Source organism: Gadus morhua, chromosome 21 (assembly GCF_902167405.1).
Source record: "Gadus morhua chromosome 21, gadMor3.0, whole genome shotgun sequence".
Lineage (NCBI taxonomy): Eukaryota > Metazoa > Chordata > Actinopteri > Gadiformes > Gadidae > Gadus > Gadus morhua.
Window position 1 is genome coordinate 5,398,745 of NC_044068.1, and position 11,793 is coordinate 5,410,537.

Below are 11,793 nucleotides of genomic sequence, written 5' to 3' on the forward strand. Positions count from 1 at the left end.
GTTTATTCTTTCTTTTAATGTCTGTTTTTTCGGTTGACTTTCAACGGTATGGTTAGCTGAAAGACAAGCTAACACATCCAAGGTTGACTGGAGAGCTAGCTTTCATTGATTGATTGATTGTTATATTGATTGATTTAAACAATGTTTTCACTTGTAAATAATGTATCAGCTCAATAATGTCACCGATACGCTCAATAATGAAACTCTAACTAAATTTAAATTCTGCGGCCACATTTCACCGCTCCTATGCAACAATATACTTCTTAACATTTCTGGTCAGCTATTGGATCTTCCTACTCAACATTTCCATTTGAACTCTTATCACTGTCCTGCACTGCTGCGATCAACACCAAAAGAATGTTTATTGAGCCCAGACGGGCAGTTTTTTAGCATTTGGTGTGAATAAAGGCCATCTTATCTCACCTAATTCACCGCCATTAGAGAAGGATCTCCAGCACAGGTGGGATGAGAGGGCAGACCTGGAGGACGGTAAAGTGGTTAAAAGGGGTGAGCGGGGAGAGGGAGATTTTGTTTTTTCGCTCTCCAAGCGACGGAGCTGGACTGTTGCCAGGCGACCACGCCAGCGGCGCTTCGCCGCGGTGAAACAAACATGTGGCGCCCGCGTACGGGCGGGAGTGGAGAGCCAACATCTGGCTGGGGGCAGGGGGGGGAGCCAGAGAGGGTATGGGTAAAGAGGAGCTGGAGGTGGTGGAGGTGGTGGAGGGTGGTGGCGGTGGGGGTGGGGGTGGGGGACTCAGCAGGGAGATTAGAGCTCCTCCGGCGCCCTGCTGAGGCTGTGCGGGCCGTGACATTTCCAATTTGCTCAGATTGATCGCCAGCCAGCCTACCCCCTGCACCTCCCTCCCTCTTCCCCTCCCCCCAACCCCCCCTCTCTCCCCCTCTCTCCCCCGCGCCCCTTGCGCAAGGGAGGAGCGGTACTAGAGGAAGGTTAGGGACGACTTGTGCACGGATCGCGTCGTGTTATGATGAATGGGCTAAATGTCAAGGGCCTCTAGGAGACCGGAGGAGACCGGAGGAGGCCAGGGGCCCGCTTGTTTGGTATTCCAAAGGAGCTTCTCCAGGGAGGGGATCTCTCCTCCCACGGCCCCGGGGGGACGGCTGGGAACCGGGGCGCTCTTGACACACGTCCTCCATGCGGAGATCGGCTCCGCGGTCCCACTCCCGTCGTTTGGGTTTTAACAATCGTTATTTCGTTTTTTGTTTTGTTTCGTTCGCGAGCGTGTTCGCGTCTCGCCGGGAGGATGGGTAAATGGGTCACATCACATCGCCCCCCCCCCTCCAACAACGAAATCAATTAAACGTACATTGTGTTAACGGCGCACTCGGTGACAGAGAACAATGTTTTGATTGAGTCTCATGGCTCTCGTATCTCTCTTTGACAATTGGCCAATCGCTACGAGAACCTTGAGACTCAATCAAAATACAGTTTGTACATTTGATACTGCTTTGGCCATAAATATTGTTTACATGCTATTATGAATGCTTGTATGTAAAAAAAAGAAATGAGCACATGATGAAACCATTACGGGAAAAACTGTTTACTTTGTGAAAAACAACGCATAAAAAAGAAAAGAAATACATAATTTAATCAAAACAAAGTGGGACGAGCAGAAATTGCTGATAGAAAGTATCCTCCCCCCAAGCCCCCACCCGTCCCCCACGCCCCCAGCCGTCCCCCACCCCCCCACCCCCACACCCCCGCGCGTCCCCCACCCCCACACTACACAGACTCCGGGTCACGGTATTATTCTTTATTGGGTCATTTCCTTTGTGATCTCACACCGGTGAGTAGCCCTACACTCAGAGCCCCCCCCTGCTGGGGGTCCCCACCCATCCCTGCTGGCCCTCGCAGCCGTGGAGGAGGAGGAGGAGGAGGAGGAGGGGGAGGAGGAGGGGGAGGGGGAGGGGGGAAGGGGGGGAGGGCACCCCAAGCCCCCTGGAGCCCCAGCGAATGTCTCGTTGCGCGATGTCGAGCCGATGAGGACGGGAGGTTCTCAAAGAGACAGAGAACCCCCCCCCCCCCCCCCCCCCCCCCCGCGGAGGGGCGGCCTGCTGACTGCACCTGGAACAGGGTCACGCTTCATTAGCCACACACACTTCAAAGCTCCCCCTCTGCCGCGGCCCGTGACGCGTTTGTTTACAGGATTAAGTCCACCGAGGGAAGCCGGGGAGAAGAGGAAATATTTCTGTTTCAAGTCGGATCTGTTGGAGAGAAAAAAGAAGAAGAGGGAGGGAATGGGAGGCTGAGGACGTGGAGATGTCCGTTAGGGCGTGAGGCGGCGGCGTGTTTAGCGCGACGTGTCTCGCTCTGTCGACGTGTTTTTTATACGTTTACTTGCGTTTGTCTTCTGTCGCTCTGGTTTCTGCTCCTGGTTCCGTTAACATTGGTAAGTGTGGCAGTGGTGAATAATTGAAACTGATTGTTTATTTTGTTGTGCCGTCGGCGACAAAAGCTCTGCAGCAAGCGCCGACGTTTATCCCTTCAAAATAAAAGCGCAGAGAACATCAGCGCGTACGGTTTCGGAAACACTCCTCCTTCTGTTGGCTAAACGAGAGCTGAACTCCGAACACACGCCCCCCCCCCCCCAAACAACAGTGAGGCTGACTCTTAACACAGACTGACTCGCGGAAAAACAGAAACAAACAGAATAAGACAGCGTATCTTGTTCCTGCTGTGTTTTTCACTTTCCCCCTACAAAACGTCCATCCTCCTCACCAACTGCCGATAAGGCGGCCCCCTCGCGGCGGCCATGATGGTTCCTAGGCGACGCCGGGCTAGGGCGCCTTGTTCTTCGCGTTTGGCTACGAGGCGGGTCGGTTCAAAGGTGTGCCTCCCCCTTGGTGCTAAATTACTCCGCCTCTGACTTCAGAGCAGGCCCGGAGCAGCTTGACTGTGATGCTGGAGTTCCGCGTGTTTTATCACCGCTGTGGACTGTTGTGCTACGGGCCGGGGAGTGTGCTCTGTCTCCTCCCCCATCCTCTCAGACCTCCTCCCCCTCACGCTCTCTCCTCCTGTCTGTCTTTCTCTTCCTCTCCTCCCTCTGTCTCCTCCTCCCCCTCCTCTCAGACCTCCTCCCCCTCACGCTCTCTCCTCCTGTCTGTCTTTCTCTTCCTCTCCTCCCTCTGTCTCCTCCTCCCCCTCCTCTCAGACCTCCTCCCCCTCACGCTCTCTCCTCCTGTCTGTCTTTCTCTTCCTCTCCTGCCTCTGTCTCCTCCTCCCCCTCCTCTCAGACCTCCTCCCCCTCACGCTCTCTCCTCCTGTCTGTCTTTCTCTTCCTCTCCTCCCTCTGTCTCCTCCTCCCCCTCCTCTCAGACCTCCTTCCCCTCAAGCTCCCTCCTCCTGTCTTTCTCTTCCTTCTCCTTTCTCTGTCTCTCATCTCCTCTCCCTCCCTGTGGATCCATGTCTCTCTCCCCTCTCTCTCCCTGCAGATTCATGTCTCTCCTCCCTCTGTCTCCGTTCGTCCTCGCTCTCTCACTCTTTCTCCTCCCTCTCGCTCAGACCGCCTCCCTCAACCTCCTCTCCTCCTGTCTGTCTTTACATTTCTCTCTCTTTGGTCCTCCCTCACTCTCGGTTCTCCCTCACTCTCTCACTGTGTTCCCTTCCTCTGTCTCTCTCCCCTCACTCTCCCTGTAGATCCATGTCTCTCTCCCCCTGTCTCTGTATATGTAGGTCTCTCCCTGTAGATCCTTGTCTCTCTCCCCTCTGTCTCATCTATGTCTCTCTCCCTGTATATCCATGTCTCTCTCCCCTCGCTCCCTGTATATCCATGTCTCTCTCCCCTCTCTCTGTAGATACATGTATCTCTCCCCTCTCTCCCTGTAGATCCATGTCTCTCTCCCATCTATCCATTCCCTGTATATCTTTATCTCTTTCCCTTCTCTCTATGTAGATCCATATCTCTCTCCCTCTCTCTCCCTGTATATCTCTGTCTCCCCCCTCTCTCTCTGTATCCGTCTCTCTCCCCTCTCTCTCTCTGCATCTGTCTCTCTCCCCTCTCTCTCCCTGTAGATCATGTGTCTCCCCGCTCTTGTCTCCGTGTATCTCTCTGCATTGCAACACAGCCGCCAACACAATTGGTTCCATGGGAGTTGGTGCTTTCCTCCGCCGCTGTGTTCCTGGGAGAGGGCTAAGGGTGGTGGTTTCACTGCCTGTCGTCATCTGATGGTTTAATATCAAAGTCCAGTGCCAGACAACACATTGTTCTAGCAATGTCTCCCTGGCACTCATACTGAAGTATTTGTATGTAAAGTTGAAGAAAAAAAAGAAAAGCGGGTTTTCTGCCAGACTTATGAGTTAGGGTCGGACTCAAATTACATTTCGATGGAGGACCGATCTCATTTGGAAAATGATTTAGCTACGGCTTTATTCAACCCTAAAATAAGGCTGCTACACACACAGTGTGTCTAGGAAAAGACGTATAGGCAGTGAGGACTGAAATAGTCTCAAACTCTTCATAAATTAAGACACACTGTAGGGGCACTTATTGCCTATTAGCGATATTAAAATTCCAGAGAGCGTGGGGAATAATTTATCTTCCCTCGCAGAATCTGAAATTAATAAAAGTATCAATACTTATGACCTGCTTTTAACCTTTGCTACGAGCTTGGCGCTGCCTTGAATGAGGCGGCATAAATAAATGTAGAATGGAGGAGACAGGGATGAATATGAATGTTTCGTGTGGGCTCCATTCTCAAGGGAAAGGCAGGAGCACAGTGTGCGAAGGCATTCGGCTAAAGGCCTCGAAACACTTAAAAACATGTTCTTTCTCGCCAGGGTAGGCCTCCGATGTTGTCGCGGGAAGGTTGTTTAACATGGCCGGTGGCGGTGAGAGGGTCGTGGTTGACCGATGGCAGGGCCCAGTGTACTTGGGAAAGGTTTGCCTAGTTCGGTTGATGTCCTTGGTCGAGAACCCTGAAGCAACTGCTCAGACGATACAGGGCTTCTGATTGGACCCCAAACTGGCCACCGAGTGAAAATACCTATTTAAACAGAACAACTGTACAACACAACCCCCATAAATCTACCTCAATGCTTTTCCTTTAAAGCAGGTGGGAAAATACTACAAGCAAGCCTTTGTTTTTGTGTTCTGTATTGAGGACACCTGCCGTCATCCTTCTATCGTTTGCCCGTGCTGGCTATAACTGCGTTCTCTGATCACCGAGTTGAGCCTTGGCGTCTAGATGGAACACTTTTGAGCCCCGTCGCATAAAGGGAACGTTCTCTGTGGTCCACGAAACACAGATTGTACGTTTGTGATCCAGACTCAGATCAGCCTCCTCAGCGTCTGTGCTCCCTCCCCCCCCCCCCCCTACAGGTACGCTGAACGCCTTCCTGAAGCAGAAGGGACAGACCACCACCGAGGGTGCGGCATGGTCCCTCACCGGTAACCAAGGCGACCGATGGAAGCAGGCCAAAGTCAGCATCCACCCTTCCTCATCCTTCCAGGTGGGGGAAAGAAAGACAGACTTGCCTGCCTCGTTGTTATTTGACTCATATATGAAACAGATTTGGAAGATGTTTTTGTCTAGTTGCTCTAAGATTGTTCTCGCACGCTGCGATCCGCTAGGGGAAAATAGTGTTCAAAGACAACAACTTTCATATGTTAAAATGACATAAAACAACATTAATAAAAACAATCTTCTGCAGCTTTCACAGCGGGAGAGGTCAAACACAATAGTAAAACTTCCCGTCTATTCATTTCCATAGAGGATCTTATACTCAAACCCGTGCATACGTTCTATATGAATCCATTATTGACATAAAACCACTCATTCAAAACACAAGCGTGCTGTCTAGGGATCATACAAAACAGTTTAAATGATGTGTGTGCCAGTACAATATCTCACTGCTGCCTTTCTTTGTATCCCATCTCTCCCTCTCCCTCTCTCTGTCTTCATCTCTCTCTCTCTCTGTCCCCCTCTCTCTGCCTCTCTGTCTATCTCCACCTCTCTCGTTCGGATTCCACGTCTGTCTGTCTCTCTCTCTCTTTCTCTCTCTCTCTGCCTCGCTCTCTCTCTCTGCCTCTCTCTCTCTCTCTCTCTTTCTCTCTCTCTCTGCCTCGCTCTCTCTCTCTGCCTCTCTCTCTCTCTCTCTCTTTCTCTCTCTCTCTGCCTCGCTCTCTCTCTCTGCCTCTCTCTCTCTCTCTCTCTTTGCCTCTCTCTCTCTCTCTCTCTCTTTGCCTCTCTCTCTCTCTCTCTCTTTCTCTCTCTCTCTGCCTCGCTCTCTCTCTGCCTCGCTCTCTCTCTCTCTTTGCCTCTCTCTCTCTCTCTCTCTCTCTCTCTCTCTCTCTCTCTCTCTCTCTCTCTCTCTCTCTCTCTCTCTCTCTCTCTCTCTCTCTCTCGCTCTCTCTCTCTCTCTCTCTCTCTCTCTCTGCCTCTCTGTCCAGGTGGTGATAGAGGGAGTCCGTGGGCCAGGTATCGAGGGAGACATTGCCATCGACGATGTTACCCTGGAGGAGGGCGAGTGTCGAGACCCACCGCCCAGTGAGTTGCATCCCCAACAACCCCCCCCCCTCCCCCTCCTCCACTTCCTGTCTCCCTGTCCCCCAACCACCTCCTGGTTCAACAGCGTACTCCATCTCCTGTCTGACAGTGTTCAGATTTACGAGCTGGGGAAAACACGAGACAGTTGTCAATGCTGAAACCACTGGAGAAAGGGGGGGCGGAGGAGGTGAGGGCGGGGAGGGGGGGCTCACAGTTGCCATAGAAACTGGGCTGTAATCACATGACTAATAGCGCCGAGACCGGAGCGATGTAATTGTGCTGCAGGAACAATAAATAGCCAGATAGAGAAATTGGTACATAAAAAAAGGTGCCCTCAGTGGACAGGGATGTACCGCGGGAGAGAACATCGCCGTGGCGACCGTGGGTTCACTCACCTTCTGTCTGTGGTGGTGTGCGTTAAAAGGCTTGTTGTACTGTCTGAGCACCTGGATGGGGCAGCACAGAGATGTCTCTGATTATATCTCGTGTATATAGTGTTTAGTCTATGGTGTATAAATAGTGTATTGATGAGTATGTTGAAAAGGAATATGCTCAAGTAGCTTTTTAATTTAGTGGAGCACAGTATAGTCATGCCACAATGCCATTTGTTTCTTGTTTTGTTTGGTGCCGATGATTTGTGTGTGACCTGTGTTTTATGTATAGGACAACTGTTTTGTGTGTGTGTGTGTGTGTGTGTGTGTGTGTGTGTGTGTGTGTGTGTGTGTGTGTGTGTGTGTGTGTGTGTGTGTGTGTGTGTGTGTGTGTGTGTGTGTGTGTGTGTGTGTAACCAGTGGTTTGTGTTTGTGACCAGTGTTTTATGTGTGTTTTTGACCTGTGTTTTGTTTGTCTGTGACCAGTGTTTTCTGTTTGTGACTAGTGTTTTGTGTATTGGACAATTGTTTTGTGTGTGTTTGGGACCAGTGTTTTCTGTGTGTTTGTGACCAATGTTTTGTGTTTGTCATCATTGTTTTATGCATGGGGCAACTGTTTTGTGTGTTGTGTTTGTGTATCACCACCAAAGTGTAGCATTCGACTCTCATGTCTTGTTGAGGTTAGAGTTTGTGACGTTCCGCCACTCATGCTCTTTACATCCACCAGATCTGAGATCTTCGGCTCCGCCCGCCGTCATCGCCCATATATGGCTGCTGTTCGCCGCCCTGGCGACGACTCTCCTGGGAGGTCAGAGGTGACCTCTCCCCCACACAGGCCCTCCAACCCTGTCGCCTCGGGGGCGAACCGTCCCACCCCGACGTCTGTGAGCTGGTCCCCTCGGCATCACATCACCAAAGAACCATGCATCCCGGACCCTGCGACCGGACAAGGAGGGAAGATCTTAAAAAAAACTCAACTAAAAACGTATCGAGAGAAAAGCCGAAAAAAAACTAGTTCCCGAACACACAAGAAGTAATAAGGGAGAGTTGTGATGCTTTTTTTTCGTTTTTCTAAAAAAAGGACTACTTTTTTAAAAGGAGGGCGCAGGACTCTGGAACTCCTTCGCAAAGCACAGAGACAGGGGGAGGGGGGTACGTTGGATCCCACCCTGGACTTTGGTGCACACGGATGAAAAGAGGGAGCTTGCAAACAGAACCCTTTGTAAAGCACAAGAACCATCTCACCGCTGGACCGAGAAAAAAGACATGAACTTGTTTCAAAGGTCCAAGGGGATTTTTGTTGTATTTTCCGCAGAGGAGGAGGAGGAGGAGCAGGAGGAGGAGGTTAAATACCTGAATCCCCTGCTTTGTATTCACATTCAGACCTTCCTCTCTGTATGCGCCCACCATCATCGACTTCAGCATCAGGCGCCAGACAGCGACGTTAGGCTTTTACACCCCCCCCCCCCCCCCCCCCCCCCCCCCCCCCCCCCCCCCCCCCCCCAATCCCTACACCCCACCCTGCGGCCTCACCTCACACCTCCCTACCGTTTTCTCTTCTTCTTCTACGTCTGCTCGGTGCTGTACTGACGGCGAGTGGGGACACTCCCTCGACGCCTAGCCCCGCCTTGCTAAGCCCCCCCCCCCCCCCCCCCCTCCGACCCACCTGTTATGGCGACTTCACATCTTTTAACACTGTGCTCTGAGTCCCCCCCGGCCGACCCACGGTATCACCAGGGGGGAGAGAGGAATAAAGGAACGCATATCTACGCACACATCTGTGTGTGTGTGTGTGTGTGTGTGTGTGTGTGTGTGTGTGTGTGTGTGTGTGTGTGTGTGTGTGTGTGTGTGTGTGTGTGTGTGTGTGTGTGTGTGTGTGTGTGTGTGAGACCTCTGACTCTGTTTGTAGCCTCTTGGCACAAGGGGAAGGGAACGGCAGCAGGAGACCCAGAGACACGTCGGACACAAGTGGAACTGGGAGGACAGAGGAGAAGGGAGGGAGGGAGAGAGAGAGAGAGAGAGAGAGAGAGAGAGAGAGAGAGAGAGAGAGAGAGAGAGAGAGAGAGAGAGAGAGAGAGAGAGAGAGAGAGAGAGAGAGAGAGAGAGAGAGAGAGAGAGAGAGAGAGAGAGAGAGAGAGAGAGAGAGAGAGAGAGAGAGAGAGAGAGAGGACGGACGCATGGGAGACCTTCGAGGCGAGAGGCGGCGAGCGAAGAGGGCCGCCAGAAGAGTTCGCCCCGTCCCCGTCCCACGGCGCAAACCCCCCGGAAGCCACTTCACTTTCTGCCATGAAACAAAAAGTGCCTTCAGACGATACACTGAACCGTGAGTCTGGGTGTTGACGACCATGGAACACATCTCTGTTGGTGTTGACCCCCCCCCCCCCCCCCCCCCCCCCCCCCCCCTCCCCCAGCCCCCAACTTAGCCCCCATCACAACCACCACCACCCCTGCCACTGATGGACTATTTTCTACATGTCCCTTTTTGCACCCACGGGTGCTGATGGGACGGGAGGATGGGATGGGTGTCAACGGAATCAGCCGCTTCTCGTCAGAGCTCCTCGTGTGTGTGTGTGTGTGTGTGTGTGTGTGTGTGTGTGTGTGTGTGTGTGTGTGTGTGTGTGTGTGTGTGTGTGTGTGTCTGTGTGTGTGTGTGTGTTTTTGCACACCCATGTGTGTGTGAGTTTATGTTTGTGTGTGTGTGTGTGTGTGTGTGTGTGTGTGTTTGTGTGTGTGTATTCTGACACACGTGTGTGAATGTGTGTGTGTGTGTGTGTGTTTGCATGTGTGTGTACTTCTGCACACCCATGTTGGTGGGTTTGTGGCTGTGTATGTGTTTGTTTGTGTGTGTGTGTGTTTGTGTTTGCATGTGTGTTCACCTCTGCACACACATGTTGGTGTGTGTGTGTACGTAGAGGGTGCTTGTCGATCACAAGAATTGGATAGCAAAACAAACTTTGGGGGTGGGGGAATAGAATAGTGTAAAGAACATCCATCGTGGTTGTTAACGAGCGAGGGAGTACGACTGACTGAGTGTGTGAGAGAGAGAGTGAGTGAACAAGAGAGACAACTGGAACCTTCTGGATCTAAAGGAGGGTTTAGGACCATACAGGTGGCTCAGATCGAACGCCTCGTTCTCCTCCTCTCTGTAACTCTCCTCCGCGCTGGGCGGCCATTTTGTGTGGACAAAAGGAAACAGACAAACAGAACAATAGTGGACAAAGCGTTGGCGGGAAACCGCCGGACTCTCCCTCTCCGCTGAGTTGGATTACGCTTGGTCTTCTCGCGCCGTGGTTTGGGTGGGGGGTTTAACAAGTTACGAGCATTAAAAAGATAACAATGATCACAATAATAGTCAAGATATTTTATTACTCTGGCGAGAATGTTTCTCCGCTTTTACAAAAACTGTGAAGATTAAGTGCGGAAGAGCTACCTGAGACCGAAACCTTCACCAGCGGAGGGTTTTTTAAAAATGTATTGTAAAAAAAAAAAGCAACAAAAAAAATACACGAAAAAAAAGAGCAAATGGAAAATTCCGTACATTGTTGGTTATGAAAAATGTGTCTTGTTTCTTAATTTTTCTGTTAAAAAAATGACTTTTAACTTCTTTTCTATCCTCGTTGTCTCCCTTGCATTGCTGAAGTCAAATCGGATGGGCACATATGACGTTAAAAAAATACCCATTTGGTAATTGTATAACTTGTAAATGTAAAAAGAAAAAAAAAGGCTCTAGTATAAAAAGGTTTATGATAAATGTTTCATGTTGGAATACAGGAAGCACAACATATAGTATAAGGTCTTGACATATATAATGCAGTATATATGCAAATATATGTGATCTGCTCAGACAAAGCCAGGCTTATTGACATTTCCCCCGCGGTTCCCACGACCGATATTTGGCCGGTTTGTTGGTTTTGTTCGATAAGTATGTCAATATTCATGCCGCGAAAACACAAGAGAATCCAAAAAACAATCCCGTTTTCATTTCCTTTCTCGTTTTTTTCCCCCAAAACGAACTTAATTCACTTCTTCAGGAAACATGGGGAGACCTTAGATTAAAAATGTTTTTTTCCCGTCGTCGGGGGATTTCAAGCGAATGTAGCCTTTCGGAGCATGAGGCTCCGCCCCTTGGTCCGAGCGTGTCTGATACATGAAGACTGTGTACAATAGGTGTGACATGAGTAGGATACGTGTAAAGAAGACCACAATAACAAGCAGAACAGAGCAGACTGATAGGCATTCAGGGCATCCATATATATATAGATATAGATATATAATTGCTATATAATTTGTCTGTCTTTATATCCTACCCCCCCCCCCTCCCCAATGTCCAGGTCATATGAATGTAAAAATGGGATTTAAAAAGTGGAGCATATCACTTTTATTTTAGGCTTGTAGCGAAAACAGCGGACTTCCGTAGACACATTCCGTGTGTTGAGGAGGGTCGACGCGTTCATGCTCTGAGCCATGATTCAGACTTTGGGCACAGACCAAAACACTGTACCCGAAAACCAACATATGGACACATTGGCCTACCACAGATAAAACACAAGTCGCTGCGTCCCTTGGATGTTGGTCGACTACGGTGTGAGTGTTGTACGAGTGTGTGTGCCTAAGTGCCCACCCTTAACGATATATTTTCTTGGATTTGCTCAATGCATTTGCTGTTCATCCTATGAAAAAGGGCTTTGACACCTTGTGCCATTTCTCGCACGGCTTTAGCTTCCCGAACTTAACCATTCAGTTGTGCTATCGGCGTCCGCGGCTAGCTCTCTTCACACCACCACTCCTCAAGTGGGTAGACTACTTCCCGGCCGAGATATTGTTCGGCGAGGTCGCGTGAAAAAAATAAGTTGATTGCGGAGAAAATGGAAGAACGCAAACTTTATCGGGCACTTCTTACACCTCCAAGATTTTGTAT

At 50.4% G+C, this 11,793-nt stretch overlaps 1 protein-coding gene across 1 annotated transcript in view; it reads left to right on the top strand.

The window, feature by feature from the left end:
• Positions 1–8,335, top strand: part of LOC115534435 (MAM domain-containing glycosylphosphatidylinositol anchor protein 2) — a gene marked incomplete in the record, with an annotated part of 161,336 nt that extends 153,001 nt beyond the window's left edge. The window contains 3 exon segments of the mRNA XM_030345420.1: positions 5,337–5,467; positions 6,408–6,504; positions 7,603–8,335. Coding sequence (XP_030201280.1) covers positions 5,337–5,467; positions 6,408–6,504; positions 7,603–7,694 — 320 coding nt within the window.
• Positions 8,336–11,793: the final 3,458 nt, after the last annotated feature.